The 25,522-nt window shown below is 42.1% G+C and overlaps 1 protein-coding gene across 24 annotated transcripts in view; it reads right to left on the bottom strand.

Annotated features, from left to right (window-relative positions):
• The window catches only part of DYSF (dysferlin), a 224,474-nt gene that overhangs the window by 26,218 nt on the left and 172,734 nt on the right, over nucleotides 1-25,522 (bottom strand). For 16 of the 24 annotated variants that reach the window (XM_027554917.1, XM_027554923.1, XM_027554927.1 and 13 more), the window contains 3 exons: nucleotides 9,033-9,131; nucleotides 3,134-3,262; nucleotides 2,662-2,817 (listed from right to left, as the gene is read on the bottom strand). In XM_027554917.1, coding sequence (XP_027410718.1) covers nucleotides 2,662-2,817; nucleotides 3,134-3,262; nucleotides 9,033-9,131 — 384 coding nt within the window. Of the gene's footprint in view, nucleotides 1-2,661; nucleotides 2,818-3,133; nucleotides 3,263-9,032; nucleotides 9,132-10,477; nucleotides 10,490-25,522 lie in introns of all 24 variants that reach the window. The other 8 variants (XM_027554906.1, XM_027554921.1, XM_027554915.1 and 5 more) reach the window with 1 other exon arrangement.

Raw genomic sequence — 25,522 nt, forward strand, 5'->3', positions numbered from 1 at the left:
TTGTAACATATACATATATATCATGTATATGCATAGCATATATACATATGCATTACTGAAATAATATTTCATACTTGATATATATATATAGTATATTTAGAGCATATATATATGTGTGTGTGTGTGTGTGTGTGTATGTATGTATCTGTGTAACCAACAAACCAACACATGATTCAAAATACAGAACATTTCAGTCACCCCAGAAAGTTTCCTCATTCCTCCACCCAATCACTCTTTACCCCATAAGCAACCACCATTCTAGTTTCTATTGTTGTTGCTATTGTTCAGTCACCCAGTCGTTTCCAACTCCTGTGACCCCATAGACTGCAGCACGCCAGGCCTCCCTGTCCCTCCCTGTCTCCCAGAGTTTGCCCGAGTTCATGTTCATTGCATCAGAGATGCCGTCCAGCCATCTCATTCTCTGATGCCCTCTTCTGCTTCTGCCCTCAATCTTTCCCAGTATCAGGGACTTTTCCAATGAGTCGTCTGTTTGCATCAGATGACCAAAATACTGAAGCTGAAGCTTCAGCATAAGTCCTTCCATTGAATATTCAGGGTTTATCTCCCTTAAGATTGACTGGCTAGACCTCCTTGCTGTCCAAGGGACTCTCAAGAGTCTTCTCCAGCACCACACAGTTCAAAGGCATCAATTCTTTGGCATTCTGCCTTCTTTACTGTCCAGCTCTCACCATCCATACATGACCACTGAGAAAACCATAGCCTTGACTATACAGACCATTGTCAGCAGAGTAATGTCTGTTTTTCAACACACTGTCTGGGTTTGTCATTGCTTTCCTGCCAAGAAGCAACTGCCTTCTGATTTCATGGCTGCAGTCACTGTCCGTGGTGATTTTGGAGCCCAGTAAAAGGAAATCTGTCACTACTTCCACCTTTTCTGCAGTACTGGGGCCAGATGCCATGGTCTTAGTTTTTTTAACATTGTCTTAAGCCAGCTCTTTCACTCTCCTCTTTCACCCTCATCAAGAGGTTCTTTAATTCCTCTTCGTTTTCTGTGATTAGAGTGGTGTCATCTGCATATCTGAGGTTGTTAATGCTTCTCCCATCTATCTGGATTCCAGTGTATAACTAATTTCTATTACTATAGACTAAAGGTTCATTAACATCACATAAATATATATATATAATATTTATATAATATATATATAATATATAATATATATATTATATAATTATATATATATAATATTTATATAAATATAAATAATATACCTGCAAAAAACAAGAAGCAGCTGCCACTTGCCAGGCCAGCAGCCCCATCATGCACACCGCCCCAACATGTGCTTCTAGCCTCTGCTCCACCAGTGGAAATGGGGTACCCAAGTCCTCCACATTCCCAGTCCACTGCCCCCCTTAGGAAAGGGTGGGTGGGGGCCAGGCTCATACCCCCAGAAACATACCAGTTTGTGTGACATATGTGACGGGGCCAGGCTGGGGTCCTGTCTGTGACCTCTGCTTCAGCCAATAGAAAGGGAGAGAAATGGCCAGATGTTTTCAGCCCAACCTAGCCTCCTACGAGCAGCAGCATTCCCTCAACTAGCCTCAGAAGCAGCCAGGGCCAGAGTGCTTGGGTCAATCTCGGCACCAGGAAGGGCTGAGGTGTAGGAACTTGACCACAACCACATCTTGGAGGCCGTGGATGGTGCCTGGGTTGGGACCGCTCCATCCCGCCCTGTGATCTCCCAGCAGGGCAACGGAGCTTTTCTCGCCTTGAAGAGCAGGGTTGCAGGGATGGGACACGAGGGCCCTCCCACAACCTAGGACACAGGCTAGGCCTGCACCTGTCTAAGGGGACAAGAGAAGACCCTAGCTCGCATGTCTGAACCCCACGGCCCCTCACTCTGCCCCAGCTCTTCCTCTTTCTCTCTCTTCACAGCCACACTCTGCCCCTGCCCCTGTTTCCCCACAGCTCCAGACTCAGGCTCTCCCTCAGTTCCACTCCTTCACTCAACAGTCAGGATTAGAGGAAGTCAGAGCGGTGCTCGACTCAGGCATAAAATTTAAGGGAAGGACAAAAACCTTTAGTAATCAAGATAAACATTTTAATGTGATATTTTAAAAATTAAAATCAATACCAACAGTCCATGATGAATAAAACATCAAAATTTTGTATAAAGACAGGACCAAGATTATTTGTTTTTCCTTCTACCCCAGGCTCCACCATGGCCAGGCTGGCATAGCTGCCCATCGTGTTCCGTCCCTCCTTCTTGCCTTCCCATCCCACCCTTGAAAGTCCCACCAACACCATTAATGTCCCTTGTCCTTATGCCTTATCCTTGTGCTAAACCTATGCTAAGCAGTTTGCTCCCAAACTTTTCCCAATGTTTTTAATTCCTAAAATATGGTTTTCTTCTCCCTCCCCACCTATTAAAACTTAATTCTCAATCCTTAAGAATTCTATTCCTTCCAGAAAGTCTTCCTTATTGTCCCGAAGTTGTGTACTGCCTTTGGGCTTTTCTGACCTCCTGGAGCACTTGGCCTTGATAGAACTCCAACACCATAACATCTCAATTTTGTCCATGTTTGTCTGGTTTCCCACTTACTGTGAACTCCCTGGGGCAAAGATTATATCCAGATTCTGCAGCCTCTTGATACCCCAGCCTGCTATTTATTCTAGGGGAGGTGAGAGCTCAGGGATGTTACCTTCCCATTGGGATCCTTGGGCTGCAGGCCAAACGCCCGGATAATGTAGACGCGGACCAGGCATTCCTGGGGCCCCTGGGAAGCCAGCTGGTGGAACTGCCTCGGGGGCAAGGGGATGGCTGGGTCTTCTGGGAGAGGATAAATTTTGAAGAGTCCCTGAAAAGAAGGAGGGGTCAGCTTTCACTTTCATCATCATTGTCACCAAGACACTCACCACTACATCCATTACTCTCAAATCTGTCAGAGTCATCACCACTGTGATTATGAAGCCCAATGCAATCCCATTACCCCCATCAGATTCTGCATCAGCAGCTTCAACGTCACCACCACCACCTCCATCACCCGCATAGCCACCAATCTCAGCACTGGGGTCACTGCTGATGTTACTACAGTACTTCTGCCCCTCCTTCACTCATTGCTGCTACTCCACAGTTGGGACCCCTGGGCTAGAGACATGTCCTCAAGGACTTACCTTAAACTCCCCAATGACTGATGGGTCTTCAGTCTCCTCCTGTGTCTTGCCCCGGTAGAGCTTGAATGTATTACAAAAGTCAGACAGGCCCTCAAAGGCCTTCACATTCTCCAGGGATGTGTCATAGAGCTGCCACATGTGGGGACGAGAGAGGGGGACAAGGGAAAGAGAGAAGTAGAGGGACAGCAGGGAAAAAGGAAGCATGACAGAGTTTGAGTAACAGAAGGGATAGAAAGAAAAATGGCGGGGGGGACCAGAAGCAGTTTAGAGAAAAAAAGCCAAGAGGAGGGCAGGTTGGTGGGGTGGGTGGAGGGAAGAGAGGGGACCAGCAAGAGAGGCAGAGAAGGAGAGGAAAAGGATGCAAGTCATGGAGATGAGATGAGCAAGAGAAAGGGGGGAAAAAAACAGGAGAAGGAAATAAAAGGGGAAGACATTTGTTCAGCACCATTGAAAAACAGGGTTTTCTGATTAATCCAATATTCTAAACACCCAAGAGTCATCATGTACATGAGTGGTGCATTTCTTGAGAATAAGATCACAGTCAAACACATAAATGAAAAGTTAACTGACTTTTTATTTGAACATCAAAGACAGAACTCTAGAAAATTCACAAGTCAGCAAAATGCTGAGTGCCCAGGATGTCCAAATGGCAGTGAATCAAATTTCTCTCCTCTCAACAGCCAATGATTTTTACTTGTTAGAGTAGTGCTTAGATTTAAATGAAGCGGTGGTTTTCTAATATAGATGATAAAATGTACCTAATTAATAGTGATATTAACCCACTCAATATGCATGCTTAATTGGTATATCTGAAACTGACCAGCAGGATAGTCGGCCCTCCACATCTGCAGATTCCACACCCAGTTTCTTATTTCTGCTTCTAGTTTTATTATTTTCTTCTTCATACTATTTTAAGCATTTTCTTTCTTTCTAATTTCTTCAGTTGAAATTTTAATTACTTTGCTCCCTCTTTTCTGATAAGGAAAACACTTAAAATTGCTACTGCCTTAGCATGACCCCGTTTATTTTGATATATAATGTTTTCATTTTCCTTTTCTTGGCATTCCATAATAATAGTCTCATTTTTACTTTTTTGATCTAAGAGTTAGATGTATAGTTAGTTTTCATCCTTTTGTTTTAATTAACATACGTGTTCAAGGTTATAAGCTTCCTCTGAATACAGCTTTAACTGTAAGCACTAAGGTCTAACATATAGTGTTTTATCATTGCTTCCCAAATATTCCACAATTTTTTTTTATATATTCTCTTTCACCAAGAATTGTTAGAACAGAGTTGCTTTCTTTTTAATTTTTCAGATAGAATTTTTTTTTACTTTTGAGCTTGTTATTAATTTCTAATTTTAGGGCCTTATAAGCAGAAAACATTGTCAGTAGTACTTCCATTTTTTAACTTTGTTAAGATTTTCCTTATGGCTTATTACGTGGTCAATTTTTATTGCTTTTATTCATTTTTATTGGAGTATAATTGCTTTACAATACTGCATTAGTTTCTGCTGTGCAGCAAAGTGAATCAGTTATACATATATCCCCTCTTTTTGAGATTTCCCTCCCATTTAGGTCACCATAGAATAAAATAGTAGAGTTCCCTATGCTAGACAGTAGGTTCTCATTAGTTATCTATTTTACACATGGTAGTGTATATATGTCAATTTTGTAAATGTGCCATAGGGGTGTCTCTATTTTCAAGCCACCAGGTTCAATAAGGCTAATAATACTCTTAATAATAATTACTCTGGTATTCTAGAGTGGAATTATACAATGCTTGTCTTTTTGCAACTAGCTTATTTCACTTAACACAATGTCTTAGAGATTCACCCATGTTGTAGCATGTATCAGAATTTCCTTCCTTTTTAAGGCTGAATAATATTCCATTGTATGTATTTACCATATTTGGTTTATCCATTCATCACTCAATGGACATTTAGGTAATTTCCACATTTCATGATTTGCAGTTTTAAATAATATCTGTCAATTCTCCTTATGTCTATAACACGACTATCAGTGTCCTTCCTCTCTATCCCATCCTCTTTCATCCTTTACTCCATTCATCCCCTAGGAGTCCCTCCAAACAGGCTCCTGGGAGCCATACTACCCGGCTCCTCAGTGTGCTTACCTGTGTGTCTGCCGCAGCTATGCATGAAGGGCGGCTTGGCTGAATGTCAAGTGTCTGGGTCACCTTTTCTCTGCCTGACGATCCTACACATGGTGCTTTGTCATCTTTGAGTATTAAATGTCATAGAGAAAGTGAAGCCACTTTGATTTATTTCCTTTTTTTAATTATTTAAATTTTTGTGGAGAGAGAAGATATGACTATCCAAAGGATGTTTTTCTTTATCTCTAAAGTTCAGTAACTACAGTGGGAATAGGTCCCCGAGTTGACCGATCTGGGTCAATCTTTTCTGACGTTCTGACACAGCAGAACTTCTAATGTGCATATTCAAGTATCCTTTCAGTTCTGGTGAAGTTTTATTAAACTATTAACTGTTTGCTTAATTTCATTGTTTTGGTTGTCCTCCTCAGAGACTCCAGTTATGCAAATGTTGGATAGCCTTTCCCTGACTACTAATATCTGTCACTTTCTCGTCATCCTTTTATAATTACTTACTTCCGTTTCATTCTGTCCCCTGCGCCCCTTCCTGTGTTTTCCAGCGTGGCCGTTCTGCCCCTTGCTCCTTCCAATGCCAGGTTTTCTTCTTCTCTCCTGAGTCCCGCTTGCTCACACTTCACCCCTTCTCCTCTCATCCTCCCTTGAGTGCTTTCATTTCTGTTTGCATTCATACTGCCCTATTTCTAAAAAGTTCACAGCAAAGTCTTTCATCCCCTCTGCCCCTTGGAGACACTTTTCTGGTGGGTATCTATCCTCTTCTTCTGCTTAACTTTTGTTTTACATTTTCTTTTCTTTTTTCCTTAGATTTTTAAAATAATTCTGTACTATTTCTTTTCTTATTACTTGTCACTAAATGTGTTGAATTTTCCTAGACCAGTTATTTCCTTAGTTCCCACAGCAAAGGCAGGCTGTTCCCTATAAATGTGGCTCGTCCACGTGATTCTTGTGTAACTCCACCTTCTTTATTTCTCTGATCCAAACCAGATCTAAGAGGCTTTTGCCACCAGCCTGAACCTGTCTCCAAATTTCCCATGTCCATTGTTGTGAACAAAGAATATAAGTTTTATATTTTACAGTAAAACTTCAATTTCAGGAATTATATTTTTAACTGTTATGAAAAGCTTCAAGCACACACAAAAGTAAAGAGAATAGATAATAAGTCCCCATGAATCCATAAAGTCTGTCTTAAATAATTATCAGCATTCTTTCATTAGGAAGTATGAGGTTTTCTGATGTCTGCTACCACCATGACCTTTCATCATTTTCGTGCATCTTCTCTTCATTTATGGCCGAGTGGCTTCTACCCAATCTCAGTTGCCTTTGGACAGCCCTTACATGTATTTTGGAGTCTGCGGGTTTTATTTGTTTCCAACTTTTACTGAAAATGAAGTTTGTGGGTTTGAATGATTTCCAAGAGAAAAAGGGAAAAACGCTGACTTATGCAGCCATGTTCATACTGGAAGTCCCAATAAAATATTTTTTAAATTTCCAAGTGGTTGGTCTTTTTGTTTAAACTTTTGTTATTAATTTCTCATTTTATTGCATTTAAATCTGCCTTGTATGATTTCTGTTTTGGGTAACTTATTACTAAACTAATATGTGATCAAGTTTTCTAAGTGTTCTCTGAGCATTAGGAAAAATGTATTTTCTAATTTTTAATTATTTTTGTTCTCTATTTTAAAGCTACTTGATGTAGCTTAGAAAGTGTTTGCCTTGTTATTCATATCTTTCATTTCCTTATTTATTGATTGCCTGTTTCATCTGTCTAAAAAAAAGGTACATTAAAATCCCACTGCAACTTTAATTTCTGCAGTTTCATACTTTCACATTTATTACTTTATATATTCCTATCCACTTTTGCTTTAAGGATTTCTAAGCTTTACTGTTCCATACATTAACGTTTAGAATTTTTGCACTGAGATGTACATCTTTCATTTATACAAAACACTCCATTTTGCTTCCTTTGCTTTTGACTTTAGTTTCAATTTGTTTCCCCTTTCTTTGCACTTATTTTGTTTGCCAAAATATTTGCTTTTTTAGCCATTCTAAATTGTATTGCCTTAGAAGTGTCTTTTAAAGGTAGTATAATGAAATTTTACTTTTGCTGTAGTCTAAGAGTCCTTATCACTTAGTAAAAGAGTGTAGCCCATTTTTATTTATAGGAAAACTAACATTTATTCTTTTTCTGTTGTTTTTATATGATTTCGTTTCTTCTATGCTTTCTTGCTGTATCTTCTGTTTTCTATCTTTCCCTATTGAGACCATGAGTTGTCTTTTCCCCTCTATGATAAGTGATTTCCAAACGGTGATTTGTTTCCCCACCCACTGTGTACTCCATTCTCTCCATAATGCTACAACGCTATTTTTCAAAGACCCATACTGCTGGTGGTGGTTAACAGTCCCTAAAGGATCAGTGTTTCTTCCAGGTCTGCTTCCCCCCCAGAAACAGGTTGAATGCATTTTGTTTTTAAATAACCCACTTTCACTTGGAAACTGCCAGAGAGCTCCTCAGAGAGGTCAAGCAGGTGGGCTGGGTGCCAGTTCAGCATCTGGCATCTGAGGAACCAGCGAGGGTGCCTGGGCCATGGGCCACCCTGGCAGGAGTCCTCATTCTTACATGGCTTTTCTCATTCTTTTGGCAAGGCCACAGGACCACATGCCAGACTTAATGTGTCGGACCTTCTTCCTGGTACACAAATAGTTCTGTCTCTTTGCCCAGCCTCATACACCCACCTACCAAGTCAACAAAGAACTTGCTGCCTGGGAAGGCCTGAGCCTTCTGACCGCTGGTGCCCTGAGGCTCATCTCTGCCCTCCAGGTCTCCAGATACAATCACACAGGGGCCTCCAGCGTGCCAGAGGCAGCCCTTGCCACCCTGTGAGATGGCCTTCCGGAGTGACCACCCACCACTTCAACGACCCTCAAGCTCCCTTCATCCAGTCCCCTTTAGGGAGCTCCTTGGGGTCTTCTCATGCGTCTGACAACCTTTGCCCCTCTTGTTCTCTAGGAAGGGCTGCCAGGTTTAGTAAGTGAAAATACAGGACACCCAGTTAAATTTGAATTTTGAATTCCATATTTTTTTTCAGATTCGAATAAAATATTATTCATTATCTACCTGAAATTCAGTGTAACTGAGCATCCTGAATTTTACCTGGAAACCTCTTCCAGGACACTGTATAACTTTCTTCAAGGAGCAGTTTTGAGTCACCTCTGGTTATCTTTTTTAAAGGAGTCTGCTTTTAAAAAGTACAACCATATTTGTGGAATTTCCTCAAAATACCAGAATTTGGCTGACTCACTCCTGGTTTTGTGTTGTTCTTGAGGCTCTGGGGTTTTTTTTTCCACAGAAACAGAGTTTACCATATTTTTATATGTGCTGGGTAATTTCTATCCTAATTGCAGAGGTGGGGGAGTCAGAGGTACATTCTCACATTGACTTTCCTTTTCATTTTCATGGAAAAATTTTATAATAAAAAAAGTTCAAATAACTTTAGAAGAGACGGAATAGTATAACAAATCCCTGAGTACTCATCTTCAAGCTTTAATAATTCAATATTTTGCAATTTTTAATATTTTGAAAATCTATCAGAGGGCAACCCACATCATCTAAATAACTCATCCTTACTTTTCTTAAGCATTTAAGAAAGTTAAGCAGATCCCAGGTAGCTTTTCACCAATAAACATGTATGTATAGATGCATATTATCTTTTGGTTGCAACTCCTGGTCCCCAGGGACCACTGGACTGAAGAGGACATTGTGGAGAGGGCTTACCTTTAGAGTGTCAAAGTCCTTCTCTAGGTAGGACCCGCACTTTTCGCTCTCCCCAATTGAGGCAAAGAATTTGCTCCACCAATCAATGAACTCCTCCTCCTGAGTGGGTAGAAAACGAGAAACAGTTTCAGAAACAGAACTTGCCAAGCAAGGTTCTTCTGGATGAACACCAAGCAAGGCTGATGGGCTGGCCTGGACCACAGCTCTCTCCTGCTGGGTGAGTTCAAAAGAGCAAAGAACTGGAATTCCCTGCCTCTTTAGGGGCCAACTGCACAGTCAGGAAAAAGGTCTTCACACCTGCTTGGTGTTGAGAAGCAGAGGCTCTCGCCCTGACTCTGCCCCACCTTCACCATGTGCTTCTGTTAAGCTCCTGGGGCCTTCCTTTTCCCTTCTATGAAGTGGGCTCTTCATCACAGTCCCCCCTGCATTCCAGGAGTATACTGAGGCTAAACTCAGACCATATGTTGGATAACTCCTTGGGAGGAAATGTCAATAAAATATTATTTATTAAAAAATTACAGTAGACCCAGGAAAACTTAAGACACCAAAGAACTATTCTGATCCCCAACCTCCAGACTCCAGCAAAAAATAAAAGCTTCCAAAATCATAACTTAGCCTCCCCCAAGGTCAGATCAGGGCAGAGCCCCTGAAATTCAACAAATGCTAAGTGCTCATTATTTTTAAAAAAAATACTGTGCTAGATGGGAGAAATGAGGTGAGCAGAAAGGAAGTTTGGGATAACACATTCTCTGCCCCTTCACATACTCATATTTGTGGGCAAAAGTGGGCAGGCCTGTTGGGGCCCACACTGGTGTCGCCCCATTTTTAACTTCTCCTACACGTGGTGTGTCTGCAGGCCCTCTTGGGTCTTGTGTCTAGAATGCTCCTTCGGCTGTGTCCTGTCCAGGTGTCCCGTTGCTCAGGGAGTCAGCAAGTTCCCTGAAGGTGGGATTGTCACTCTCCCTGGACCTCCACCAAAATCCCACACAGGCCCAGGCCCTGGGTCTGTGCTGTTGGTTCCAGTAAAGCTCACCCAGTTCCATGGGAAGGGCACTGGACAAGGCATCAGGAAGCCCACTCTGGGGCCTGCTTTCCTCCTCTGTATGAGGCGGTCAACTAAGGGATCTCCCAGGAGCCTGCTCTGATTCTATAAAATGAACTGAATTCCATCATGAGTTTCCGGGAATGCTGGTGCTCCCTTTAAACCAATGCCTAGCCCATCCAGCTCTAGGTTTTCAAGGGTGACCCAAGATGGAGGCAGGCCAATGGAACATGAACAGGTGGAGTGGGGAGAGGGTAAAGTGAGGTTCTCAGAGTCTCGACCCATTCTGGAAGTATGGCCCTAGCATTGCCTGTGTGGCCAGAACGTGGTACCCAGACACACAACACTAGTGGACGCCAGAGCCACACTGAGTCTACAGAGAATCTCTGTCTGACCAACTTACCAGAAGGATCTTCTGCAGCCAGAGAGGGGAAAAGAGGTTCAGAGGGGTTAAGATACAGAGTAGCAGAGCTTTCAGAGTTGTAACCATTCTCAAAAAAGCCAGCAAGGCAGACACCAGTCCTGATGTTTTAAGTCCAATTTGAATAAAAGAGATGATGGATGAATAAACATAAACACACACACATATCAAACTCATACAATCACTGACACATGAAAGAACATATTTACACACTCATGCCCAAGAGACATATATATGCTGAAATGCACATATACCCCCCACACCACAAAGTACACACGCTAACACACGGGCAAATATGTACACAGAGGTAGGAGTGGTCACAATGGAATTCACGTTAGCTGTTTGCTTCCTCCTAAGTCTATCTTTTCTTCCCAAGATCAGATACTTCAAGATTTGCCTTTATGACTCAGGCTCAGAGTCAGGCATAAACAGACAACAACCAGTGTGTTTTGTACAAAGAAATGACAGCAACACAATAGTTGTGGGAAAGTTATTACATTTCCCTCAGTCTTGAAAAACCAAGTAAATTTTTAAAAAGAAGAATATGGAAACAGAGAATCTGAGTAATATGATTAACAGTGTCATTTAAATAGACAAACACCATGTATTCCAAAAACGGAACTTATACCTTCTTGTCCAGTACCATTGGAGCACTTCAAAAACATTAAAAGCCACAAAGCAAATGTCAATAAAGTCCAAGGAATAAATCCATTATCAGTCACACTCTCTGATCTCAATGTAATAATAAAACTAGAAACGAATGAGAAACTCAAAAATCCCAACCTTTCAGAAATTTAAAGATGTATTCTTAAAACTTTTCTGAGTCAAACAAAAAAACAAAACTAAAATCACAGGTCCTTAGAAAATACCAACAGTAAGAGGGCTATGCCTTAAAATTTAGTAGCTAAGTCTGTACTCAAAGGAAAATTCAGTCTTAAATATTCTTGCTCTTATACAAAAAGAATGAAAATAAATAATCTGATAATTTTAAAAGTTAGAAAAAGGAAAATAGGAAGATCAAAATTTGAAAATGATGAGTAGAATTATGGAGGATATTGTAACTGATAATCAAATCCCAGAGCAAACTTTCAAAAAGGCCAATAAAACAAACATTAGATTATTTATCAAATCTAATGTTAAAAAGTAGGTACACCATTAGGAATAAGATCAAATAAAAAGATATTATGGAGAGAATAAAAATATTAAGAGATTTGCTACACCCAAATCAGTGGAAAAACCTTGGAAAATCTAGATGAAGTAGGTAACTTTCTAAAAAATATACAAACTGCCAAAATTGATTCAAATGTAATAGGAAATATGAAGAGATAACTTTCTGAAAGTGGAAGAGATCTCAGAGAACTACCTCCAAGACTTCAGACCAAGGTGGTTTCTTTGGAGGCAGTTTCTATCAGTCTTTCAAAGAAAAAAATGATCACTGCACAGCACAGAAAAAAGATGAGTTTCCTCCATTCATTTTGTGAAGGCTGACCAGGACACACACACACACACACACACACACACACACACACACAAATCAGTCCCATTCCTGAATCACAAGGTAAAGATCCTAGATAAAAATACTAATGAATAGATTGCAGCGGTATATCTGGCATGGTCAGGTTGGATTATTCCAGAAGGCAGGAGTGACTCAGTATGAATAAGCAAAGACAGAAAACCCAAATGATCGTCTATAACAGAAATTTGCAAACTATGGCCCAGCAGCCAGCCACTTGGCTTTGTCATTTACATATTGCCTGTAGCTGCCTCTGAACTATAACAGCAGAGCTGAGTAGCTGTGATGGAGACCCTATGACCCCAAACCTAAAATATTTACTATCTGGCCATTTAAGACAAAGTTTGCCAATCTGTGATCTATAATAGGCAAAAATGAAGGGGATGTGAGACGTTGTTAAATTCTTCAGTTATTTCTAAATGAAACTCTCATGAATTAAGAATAAAAGGGAACTTTCTTTGCATTACAAAGACTATCTTCAAGCAACAGCCAGCATTGTACTTAACAGTACCAGGCTTTCTTCCAGAAAGGAGTCTGGATCTCACAGTGTTCAAATCCTGTCACTCCTAATTGTGTGAGCTTGGACAAAACTTCTCGGTGCCTTGAGTGTCTCATCTGTAAAATGGAAAAACACTAGTACCAATTTGATAGAGTTATTGTGAGGAATAATGAGTCATATGTATAAAGTGCTTAGACAGTGCCTAGCACTTAGTGTTACCAACAACACTGTTTTATGTGGAGCAGGTTAGCTTCTGGCCAAGGACTGGCTCTCTCCCTGACTGCAGGAGCATAGCTGGCCACAATCTCTCCAGAAGGCAATCTAGCTGCATGCTCCTATAGCCCTAAAAATGTGCCTACACTGTGATCCCTCACTCCAATTCTAGAAGTCTATTCAAAGAAGGGAGATATGTATAAAGACTTACTACACTTTTAACAGGGAAAAGCAATTTAAGCATCTGACAATAAGGAACTTATTGGGGTAAATTGTACATCCATGTGATTAAAACTTGTACAACAACAAAAAATGATGTTGTAAACATGTTTACTGACATGAAAAGTTATTCACAGCTGATGAGATTTGCAAAAGGTTAAAAACTGAATAATGAGAATTCTTTTTAGTTAAAAGATCTAACCCCAAATGTTCACAGCAATTATCTGTGAATGATAAAATTACAAATGTTTTATTTATTTCTTTTATTTTGTGTATCACTTAAAGTTTTATAATTTTTGATTGTGTACATGTATTCCTTACATAATTTAAAAACTGAAACCTTTTGAAAATAAAGAACAACAGGATACTTCAAAACATACCACCAAGAAAATGAAAAGATAATTCACAGGAGAAAATATATGCCTGTGTGTATCTGATAAAGGATTTATAAACAGAATATATAGAAAACTCATACAGTCCAAAAATCAAAAGACAAACAACTCAATAAAAATGAGCCATGGATTAAAATAGACATTCCTCAAGAGAAGTTATACAAATGGCTAATAAGCACACAAAGAGATGCTCAACATCGTTAGCCATCAAGGAAATGCAAATAGAAACCACAATGAAAGAACATTTCACACCACTAGGACGCCTATAACCAAAAAGTCAGATAATAAAAAGTGTTCATGAAGATGTGGAGAAACCAGAACCTTGTTTACTTCTGGTAGAAATTTAAAGTATTGCAGTCACTTTAAAAACCAGGGTGGCAGCTCCTCAAAAGATTAAACGGAGAGCTACCATATGACCCAGGAATTCTCCTCCAAGAAAAATGAAAACTTATGTCCACACAAAAACTCATACATGAATGTTCATAGCAGCATTATTCATAAAAGTCCCAAAGTAGAAACAATCCAAATGTCTATCAATGAAAAGAAAATGTGATGCACCCAAACAATGGCACATTATTTGATAATAAAAAGCAATGAAGAACTGATAGATGCAACAACATGGATAAACCTTGAAAATGTTATGCTAAATAAAAGAAGTTAATCACAGAAGACCACATATTTCATAATTTCATTTACATGAAATGTCCAGAATAAGCAAACCCATAGAGACAAAAAGTAGATTAATGGTTGGGAGAAAACGGGAGACAATTGCTCTTGGGGTGCATTATTTCTTTTTGGAATAACTGAAAACATTCTGAAATTGATGATGGGTGCCCCACTCTGTTAATAAACTAAAAACCACTAAATTGCACACTTAAATAGGGGTTTGTGTATATGTGGATTATCTCAAAAAAAGCTGTTAAAATAAAAAAGAACAGATGATAAAACACAAGCAGATAACCTCTAAAAGAAGAACAAAAGCAGAAATCAGAGTTTAAAAAAATTTTGAAGAACTAGCAATTGACCACCAAACAGGACCTAAGTCTTACCACACTCAACTTTCCCCAAGAACTCTCAGCTGTAATTTCTTCCTCCCTCCAAGTTCCAGGTGATTTCTATGGCTGGTTCTCCTTAAGCACACTGGTGAGAAGCAGAGCCAGTGACCTTCCTAACCCCTGGTGAACCCAGCTGACTGGCTGCTCAGTGGCTTTCGTCCCCTTTTTATCCTGCATCCCACAGGGAAATCCTCTTCCACTTGCCCTCATTCTTGACAGAAATCATACGTGTTGCAGAATCATAATTTACATCCTAGCTGGTTTATATTTCGCCCCTTTGCCCTCCCCCACTTGTAAGTTCCCTGGGCCCTCTCTTGTTCCACTGTATTTCTGGCCAACCCAACCTAGGTTTAAACCCAGCTCTTTCCCATCACATCCAATGCAGCTGAAAAAGAGCAAACCAGAGGCTGGTCTCACTCCAAGCTCGTGTAACAGCCTCAAAGGGGCCCAGTGTTGCCATCCACTCCATCTCAGCTCCCTGGGTCTTTGCTCTCCTTCCTCGGAACACACCAGCTCTCCATATCTTCTCCTTTCTGCCCAGCCCTCTCACACCTCCTCCTTGTCATCACTCTGTGGCAGTGACCCTGCTTCCTCTTTCTTTTAAAACAGAAGCATCAGAAGAGACCACCCCACCGCTCCACAAGCGCACCAATACTGGCATCGCACCTGTCTTCCCTCCTGCTTATGAAGTGACTCCGCTTGCACCCTGACCCAAGGCTACCCCTGCACTCATGCCTTCTGATCCCCTCAAGGACGTGATCTTCTTCACCCTCTCCTTGTCATCACACTTCCTTTTCTCCTGGATCGTTCCCACTGGTGTTATATGTAACACTAGTTTCCATTATTTAAAAAGAAAACTCTCCAATCCCAATTTTGGTTCTCATCTTCTTTCCCCTTTTACAGAAAAACATCTACAGTTGTCTACACATGTCTCTAATTCTTGTTTTTCCATTCTCTGCGCCACCAAAACATGACTGTCAAGGTCACCGAGGACTCAGGCCTCATTAGTCAACCAGCAGTAGTATCTGATGTAGGCAGTCACTCCTCTGTCTTCTGGCTTAAAATGATGTCTGGCTGGGAGGCTCCCTTTGCCTTACAGAGCATTATAGCCGTGGTCCTCCCACCCTACTGGCCATACCATCTCAATTTCTGCTGATTCCTCCTTGTCACCTGAGCTCTGATCACTTGAGTGGCCCAGAGCTCCATGCTCAGACCTCTTTTCTTCCCCACCCACTCTCAACCCCCGGGACTCTCCTGGAGTCTGGTGTCTTTAATAACATATACACTGAGGAACCCAACATGACTCTCTCCAACCTGCATGACTCCTCTGAACTCCAGCAGCCTATTTAACATCTCCAACTGGACATCTAATAAGCTTCTTGAACGTACCATCTCCAGAATCCAGTTCCTAATCACCCCCAGCCACCTGCTCCTTCTACAGTCTTCCTCATAGAAGCAAGTACAACTCCTTCTTTCCAGATGCTTGAACCAAAACCCCAACAGTCACTTTGGCCTCTTCCTCATGCCCCACATTCCATCCATCATCGAATCCTATTGGCACCCCCTTCAGTACACATTTGGAACCAGACCGCTTCTCCCTGATCACTATGGCCCCAGTCCCCATCACCGGGACCTATCGCAATAGTCTCCTAACTGGCCTCTCTGCTTTCTCTCTTGCCCCAAAATCTATTCTCAACACAATAGCCACACACATCGGAACACGTCGCCTCTCTGAGCAAATCCCTCCAATGATTTGCCAACTCACCCAGAATAAGGCCAAAGGCCTTACAACAGCAAGCTATACCAGCCCCTCACACCTCCCGCATCTCATGTCCTCCCATTTCTTCCTCACTCATGCTGTTCCCACCCCAATGGCCCACCCAGTCCATGAACCTTGCCAGCACTCTCAGGCTCCTCCCATGAGGAACTCGATTCCTCCCACAGATGGAGCCATGGGTCACTTCATCACGTCCTTCAAGTCTTGACTAAATATGATCTGTTTTACCCTCCTTACTCACCTTATTTTAAATCATGATCCATCTCCCAGCAATTCTCATTCTCCCTTCCTAACTTTTTCTCCCTAGTAATTATCATCATCAGGCACTCACTCCATATATTTTTTTTAGGTTCTTGTTTATTATGTCCCATAATGGCAGAGATCTCTATCTTTTTTAACACTATGTCCTCAATCCTTAGAACATTACCTGGCATGTATCTAGAGGCCAGTAAATATTTGATGGATATATGAATGCCTAAACAGCCAGGGGTGGGAAGGCTGGACCCTTGGCTTTTAAATTTCCTAAAGCAGATAATGTGCCATTAAAAAAAATAGGTTTAAAAGGATGTTCTTTTCAGCCCTTCTCACACTATACACAGAAGAGATGACAGTATAGAGAGGGAGAGGAAGCAAGAACCAGAGATTTGTGAGGACTTTTTTCATATTTTTGCTTTGTTATTAATGTATATTTCAATCTTTCCTCTTTTTAAATGAATGAGCTGCTCAAAATTAAGATTAAATCTCTTAAATATCTAGAGTTCACAGTTTTGTTTTTGTTTTTTTAATTTTTTATTTTGTATTCAGTTCAGTTCAGTGGCTCAGTTGTGTCCGACTCTTTGCGACCCCATGAATCACAGCACTCCAGGCCTCCCTGTCCATCACCATCTCCCGGAGTTCACTCAGACTCACGTCCACCAAGTCAGTGACGCCATCCAGCCATCTCATCCTCTGTCATCCCCTTCTCCTCCTGCCCCCAATCCCTCCCAGCATCAGAGTCTTTTCCAATGAGTCAACTCTTCGCATGAGGTGGCCAAAGTACTGGAGTTTCAGCTTTAGCATCATTCCTTCCAAAGAAATCCCAGGGCTGATCTCTTTCAGAATGGACTGGTTGGAACTCCTTGCAGTCCAAGGGACTCTCAAGAGTCTTCTCCAACACCACAGTTCAAAAGCATCAATTCTTTGGCACTCAGCTTTCTTCACAGTCCAACTCTCACATCCATACATGACCACTGGAAAAACCATAGCCTTGACTAGATGGACCTTTGTTGGCAAAGTAATGTCTCTGCTTTTCAATATGCTATCTAGGTTGGTCATAAGTTTCCTTCCAAGGAGTAAGCGTCTTTTAATTTCATGGCTGCAGTCACCATCTGCAGTGATTTTGGAGCCCCCAAAAAATAAAGTCTGACACTGTTTCCACTTGTTTCCCCATATATTTGCCATGAAGTGATAAGACCAGATGCCATGATCTTAGTTTTCTGACTGTTGAGCTTTAAGCCAACTTTTTCACTCTCCTCTTTCACTTTCATCAAGAGGCTTTTTAGTTCCTCTTCACTTTCTGCCATAAGGGTATAGCCAATTAACAACGATGTGATAGTTTTCTGGTGAATAGTGAAGGGACTCAGCCATATACATGCATCCGTTCTCCCCCAAACTTCCCTCCCATCCAGGCTGCCACATGACATTGAACAGAGTTCCATGTGCTATAAATAAGTCCTTGTTGGTTATCTATTTGAAATATAGCAGTAAGTACATGACTATCCCAAACTCCCTAACTATCACTTTCCCCCAGGAACCATAGGTTCCTTTACTAAGTCTGTGAGTCTCTGTTGAGTCTCTGTAAGTTCATTTGTATCTTTTTTTTCAGTTCAGTGGCTCAGTTGTGTCTGACTCTTTGCAACCCCATGGACTGCAGCACACCAGGCCTCCCTATCCATTACCAACTCCCAGAGTTTACTCAAACTCATGTCCTCAGGATGCCATCCAACCATCTCATCCTCTGTCGTCCCCTTCTCCTCCTGCCCCCAATCCCTCCCAGCATCAGAGTTTTTTCACATGAGTCAGCTCTTCACATCAGGTGGCCAAAGTATTGGAGTTTCAGGTTCAACATTAGTCCTTCCAATGAATATTCAGGACTGATTTCCTTTAGGATGCATGGGTTGGATCTCCTTGCAGGCCAAGGGACTCTCAAGAGTCTTCTCCAGCACCACAGTTCAAAAGCATAAATTTTTCGGCACTCACATTTCTTTATAGTCCAACTTTCACATCCATACATGATTACTGGAAAAACCATAGCCTTGACTAGACAGACCTTTGTTGGCAAAGTAATGTCTCTGCTTTTTAATGTGCTGTCTAGGTTGGTCATAACTTTCCTTCCAAGGAGTAAGCATCTTTTAATTTCATGGCTGCAGTAACCATATGCAGTGATTTTGAAGCCCCAAAAAATAAAGTCTGACACTGTTTCCCCATCTATTTGCATTGAAGTAATGGGACCAGATAACACGATCTTAGTTTTATGAATGTTGAGCTTTAAGCCAACTTTTTCACTCTCCACTTTCACTTTCATCAAGAAGCTCTTTAGTTCTTCTTCACTTTCTGCCATAAGGGTGGTGTCATCTGCATATCTGAAGTTATTGATATTTCTCCCGGCAATCTTGATTCCAGCTTGTGCTTCATCTGCTGCTGCTGCTGCTAAGTCACTTCAGTCGTGTCTGACTCTGTGCGACCCCATAGATGGCAGCCCACCAGGCTCCACCGTTCCCGGGATTCTCCAGGCAAGAACACTGGAGTGGGTTGCCATTTCCTTCTCCAATGAATGAAAGTGAAAAGTGAAAGTGAAGTCACTCAGTCGTGTCCGACCCTCAGCAACCCCATGGACTGCAGCCTTCCAGGCTCCTCCATCCATGGGATTTTCGAGGCAAGAGTACTAGAGTGGGGTGCCATTGCCTTCCCATGTGCTTCATCTAGCCCAGTGTTTCTCATGATGTACTCTGCATATAAGTTAAATAAGCAAGGTGACAATATACAGCCTTGACATACTCCTTTCCCGATTTGGATCCAGTCTGTTGTTCCATATCCAGTTCTAACTGTTGCTTTTGACCTGCATACAGATTTCTCAAGAGGCAGGTCAGATGGTCTGATATTCCCATCTCTTTCAGAATTTTATATAGTTTATTGTGATCCACACAGTCAAAGCTTTGGCATAGTCAATAAAGCAGAAATAGATGTTTTTCTGGAATTCTCTTGCTTTTTTGATGATCCAGTGGATGTTGGCAATTTGATCTCTGATTCCTCTGCCTTTTCTAAAACCTGCTTGAACATCTGCAAATTCATGGTTCACGTATTGTTGAAGCCTGGCTTGGAGAATTTTGAGCATTACTTTGCCAGCATATGAGATGAGTGCAATTGTGCGGTAGTTTGAGCATTCTTTGGCATTGCCTTTCTTTGGGATGGAATGAAAACTGACCTTTTCCAGTCCTGTGGCCACTGCTGAGTTGTCCAAATTTGCTGGTGTATTGAGTGCAGCACTTTCACAGCATCATCTTTCAGGATTTGAAATAGCTCAACTGGAATTCCATCACCTCCACTAGCTTTGTTCCTAGTGATGCTTCCTAAGGCCCACTTGACTTTTCATTCCAGGATGTCTGGCTCTAGGTGAGTGATCACACCATCATGATTATCTGGGTTGTGAAGATCTTTTTTGTACAGTTCTTCTGTATATTCCTGCCACCTCTTCTTAATATCTTCTGCTTCTGTTAGGTCCATGCCATTTCTGTCCTTTATCGAGCCCATATTTATATGAAAAGTTCCCTTGGTATCGCTAATTTTCTTGAAGAGATCTCTAGTCTTTCCCAGCCTATTCTTTTCCTCTGTTTCTTTGCACTGATCACTGAGGAAGGCTTTCTTATCTCTCCTTGCTATTCTTTGGAACTCTGCATTCAAATGGGTATATCTTTCTTTTTCTCCTTTGTTTTTTGCTTCTCTCCTTTTCAAAGCTATTTGTAAGGCCTCTTCAGACAGCCATTTTGCTTTTTTGCATTTCTTTTTCTTAAGGATGGTCTTGATCCCTGTCTCCTGTACAATGTCACAAACCTCTGTCCATAGTTCATCAGGCACTCTATCTATCAGATCTAGTTCCTTAAATCTATTTCTCACTTCCACTGTATAATCATAAGGGATTTGATTTAGGTCATACCTGATTGGTCTAGTGGTTTTCCCTACTTTCTTCAATTTAAGTCTGAATTTGGCAATAATGAGTTCATGATCTGAGCCACAGTCAGCTCCTGGTCTTGTTTTTGCTGACTGTATAGAGCTTCTCCATCTTTGGCTGCAAAGAATATAATCAATCTGATTTTGGTGTTGACCATCTGGTGATGTCCATGTGTAGAGTCTTCTCTTGTGTTGTTGGAAGAGGGTGTTTGCTATGACCAGTGCATTCTCTTGGCAAAACTTTATTAGCTTTTGCCCTGTTCATTTTTTACTCCAAGGCCAAATTTGCCTGTTACTCCAAGTGTTTCTTGACTTCCTACTTTTGCATTCCAGTCCCCTATAATGAGAAGGATATCTTTTTTGGGTATTTAGAAGGCCTTGAATGTCTTCATAGAACCATTCAACTTCAGCTTCTTCAGCATTACTGGTTGGGGCATAGCCTTGAATTACCATTATATTGAATGGTTTGCCTTGGAAACGAACAGAGATCATTCTGTCGTTTTTTAGATTGCATCCAAGTACTGCATTTCGGACTCTTTTGTTGACTATGATGGCTACTCCATTTCTTCTAAGGGATTCTTGCCCACAGTGGTAGATACAATGGTCATCTGAGTTAAATTCACCCATTCCAGTCCATTTTAGTTCACTGATTCCTAGAATGTCAGCGTTCACTCTTGTCATCCACTGTTTGACCACTTCCAATTTGCCTTGATTCATGGACCTAATATTCCAGGTTCCTATGCAATATCACTCTTTACAGCATCAGACCTTGCTTCCATCACCAGTCACTTCCACAACTAGGTGTTGTTTTTGCTTTGGCTCCATCCCTTCATTCTTTCTGGAGTTATTTCTCCACTGATCTCCAGTAGCATACTGGGCACCTACCGACCTGGGGAGTTCATCTTTCAGTGTCCTTTTTTTCCCTTTTCATACTGTTCATGGGGTTCTCAAGGAAAGAATACTGAAATGGTTTGCCATTCCCTTCTCTACTGGACCACATTTTGTCAGAACTTTCCACCATGACCCGTCTGTCTTGGGTGGCCCTACACGGCATGGCTCATAGTTTCATTGAGTTAGACAAGGCTGTGGTCCATGTGATTAGATTGGTTAGTTTTCTGTGATTGTGGTTTTCAGTCTGTCTGACCCCTGATAGAGAAGGATAAGAGGGTTATGGAAGCTTTCTGATGGGAGAGACTGACTGAGGGGGAAACTGGGTCTTGTTCTGATGGGCGGGGCCATGCTCACTAAATCTTTAATCCAATTTTCTGTTGATGGGTGGATCTGTGTTTCCTCCCTGCTATTTAGCTGCAGCCAAACTATGGTGGAGGTAATAAAGATAATGGTGACCTCCTTCAGAAGGTCCCATGCAGGCACTGCTACACTCAGTGCCCCCAACCCTGCAGCAGGCCACCACTGACCCACACCTCTGCTGGAGACTCCCAGACACTCACAGGCAAGTCTGGGTCAGTCTCTTGTGGGGTCACTGCTCCTTTCTCCTGAGTCCTGGTGCACAAGTTTCTGTCTGTGCCCTCCAAGACTCTGTTTCCCAGTCCTGTGTAAGTTCTGACAGCTTTAGATTCCACATACAAGGGATGTCATGTGATATTTGTCCTTCTCTGTCTGACTTATTTCACTCAGTATGACACCCTCTAGGCCCATCCATGTTGCTACAAATGGTACTATTTCATTCTTTTTAGTGGCTAAATAATACTCCGTTGTATATGTGTACCACATCTTCTTTAAAATTTGTGGTGACTTCTGATAAGGCATACCCATACCTTCCCCCATAGGTTAGCTCAAAGTATACATGGAAGAGACCTCTCCTAAACTTTGGGGATCTGATAAGTAGCAACCATTCAAAAACTGCCAGAGAAATTGGGGCTTGTGGCCTTTGACAGATGGCTGCATGGGTGTCATGGGAGAGAGAGCCTGAAGGAGTCCTCATCACATCCTGTAGACCCCAGAGTCACAAAGAAGCTGTCATATGATACCATGCTCCCCAGAAAGGCTTGAAAGGCAGCAAAGAGAGGAAGCCAGGATACCTGAAAGGGCCTTCTGGTCGAGATAATGAGACAGTGTCTGTATGGTCTGTGTGCCCAGTAGATCCAGGGTGCACACACACTAGTGACCAGGGGCCCCTTCGTGTGGAGGTCATGACATTATGGAAGCTCAACCCAGAATTTAGCTGTTTCCCAGGGGTAAGGACAAGGGAGAAAAATCCAAAACTAACTAAAGCTTAAACCTAAATGGTTGAAGAATTACTATGACTTTTCTGCCAGGAAAAATGTGAGCTCAAAAGACAGATTAAGTTGAATTACAGAAAAATAGTCATATTTTCAACACTCTCACAGATGTGACTTGAAAATATCATCCCTGCTATTTCACTAACCTGGCTTCTGATGGAGTTACTTCATGACCATGTCTTCTTTCCCTTCCTCAAGAAGCCCAAGAAGAAGTTAGCCCCCACATAAGAATGAGCCCCACAGAAACAGGAGAGTCCTCCCATGTCTTATTATCCCAGATGCACCAAAGCCAAGCAACCCTCTGTGGAAGGCTCCATAATTCCAAGCTCCAAAAGGGAAATGGTCATACGTTTTCTAATTCCAAGCATGCTCTTGACCTCATTTTGCAAGAGCTAAGCATCTAGTCTTGGAACATGGAAAGGAGGAAAAACAAATGCAAAAGGCTTGATTGTTGAAGTGTCATCTCAGGCTTCATCAAGAAGTCTGGCCATCAGAGCTTTATCTCCCTGTGCCCAAGGTTCAGGGTCCTTCACCCTTCAGCCCGCTGAACAAGTAAGTCTGATCAAGGCACAGACTGGCGGCCTCTCCAGTTTCAGCTAATAGCCAACATTCAGTTCCTGAGCAACCAGAGCCATGTAACAAAGACTTGCTTCTCCAAGCTTGATCCAGTCTAATGGGCACCCTAATCCCTCTGAAGACCCAAATCAGCACGGCACAGTCAGAACGTTTAATCTCCCATTTTCATTCAATAAGCCTAATGCATTTCATGAATATGAATGGCAAAGTTGACAACAATCATTCTAAGCCTGACTCTCTGTGATGTTAGGAGAGTTGAGGAGGACAGAGGATATCACTTGTGTTCTCTCCCCTGGATGACCAGTTAAATCAAATACAAGAGCCTGTGGTCAAATTCCTTCATCACCCAGGTTACAATGTCAAACCTTGGGGTCACTATAGGGAACTATACACCCACCTCTAAAAAAGAAGTCCATTTTTTAAAACAGGCCTTCATTGCCTATGTCAACCAGAAGGTAGCCATCCTAGATGGTGTTGAAAAGAATTTCTGCATTAGCACAAATCATTATCATCAAGGTCGTAACGTAAGAACCCAACACTGGGACTAGTGTAGGCTTCGAGATGATGTCTGCGAAGTTGACCTCTAAAGTTGACCATGATCAATGCTCTTGTTGATATTGTCAACATCACCAGTTAGACCCCCGGTGCTGTTTCCCCATAGCTCAACATCTGCAGAACTGGAATGATGAGATGATGATTGTCTAGTTCTTTAATTAACGTCCTAAGATTTCAAAACTAAACTGAGTCCATCTGCTCACATACACATTAATACAAACACAGATGTAATGGACAAGGGCTCACACCTACATGTAAACCAGACAAACCCCTAGACGTGCAACACCCAACTCAGAACCTACCCCACCCCACGCACACTAAGCTTTTCATGCCCCTCAAAACCATAAAGACATATGCCCACAGCCAGCCACCATGTTGATTCTGCCGAACTCTACACTCTCATGACAAAAAGAATCACTTAATTATTTCCACAAGTGGAGCACTGGGCCTTCAGCCTCTTGTTGACACTCCCTGCAGTTCTGCCTCCATGTCTGTCGAGGGATCATTACTCTGCTTACTCTGACTTCAAGCTGGACCAGCAGAAGTGGGAGGGAAAGGAAGACCTTTAACCAAAATGCTGAATTGCTTCCAAAAGGCCCAGTGAAAAAGTGTGCCCGAAATCTGGCAGTCAAGCAGATGGTGAACAGAAAAGGGTCAGGACCTGACAATTTGACTATTGGCCTGTTCCAGATGGAGGGCCCAAGTGAGGTGGGAGACTTGTGGGAAATGTCTTTCCAAATTCAGAAGCCTAAGGTATGTATGTGAGCCCATGACTTAGTCCTCCAAGGACAACATCACCCCATAACCCATGTAGAAAGCCCAAACAAATGGAATCTACCCAGTAGGGTGAATGAAAGACAATCAGAGTCTTCAAACCTGTGAAGAAAACAATGAGACACGGCTAACTCAGAATCTGTGATGATTCCAACAAGGCCTGGGCAAAAGCTTGTCTTACCTTCATTCTGCTTATGTAGACAGTTTTGCTTAACAAAAGTTCCAACCAGCTACTTAAGAGAAAAACTATTTTTGAAGGCCTTCCCAGGGCTGCAGAAGCATTCATCAAACTACAGACACTAATCTTAGCTATCTTAAATTCAATTTTAAAAGTATTTTGGGGGAGCCTACTATGTGCCAAAGTCAACCTGCTTTCTAGTTACTGTGTGAGTTTTCATACACAAAGTCATATCACTTTCCAAATATTCTATATTTTGAACTTGCTGCTAATTCAAGCTGGTTTCCCATGCCTCCGTGAACGTAAGAGAGGTGCTCACGTCACTGGGCAGGTTGATAAGCTCCTTTGGGGCACTTGTACTCAGCGGTGAGCACTGAACCAACTTCCAAGCGCTGTTTGGACCCAGGCTGGGGAGTAGGAGGGGGCAGGGATGATGACAGGACCATCAGGGGGAGGAAGGCATTAAATTAGACCTCAGAGAGAACTTCCTGTCCTGTAGATTTCAAGGAAAGCCAAGAATTTCCCTCTGGGAAGAGATGAATCTTTTTCCTTTGAGTAGGAAAACAGGTCCCTTGTGGATCAGGAAAAAGACCTCTTTGGAAGAAGGAAGTATGGGGGGGTGGGGGGAGGCAGGGAGGGCTTCTGGGAGGGGGCTAGGGTCTCTTCCTCCCTGAGGAGGCCCTGGAGTTTGCCAGACAAGTCTCACCCTGGGCTGTCCCCCCTGCAGTGCGCATCGAGGGAGGAGGGTGCACCCCCGAGGAGACCACAGGAATGCCAAGCAGGGGAAAGGCGCCCGGAGCCAAGGGCTCCGACAACGAGGATCCAAT

Source organism: Bos indicus x Bos taurus, chromosome 11, assembly GCF_003369695.1.
Source record: "Bos indicus x Bos taurus breed Angus x Brahman F1 hybrid chromosome 11, Bos_hybrid_MaternalHap_v2.0, whole genome shotgun sequence".
NCBI classification, from domain to species: domain Eukaryota; kingdom Metazoa; phylum Chordata; class Mammalia; order Artiodactyla; family Bovidae; genus Bos; species Bos indicus x Bos taurus.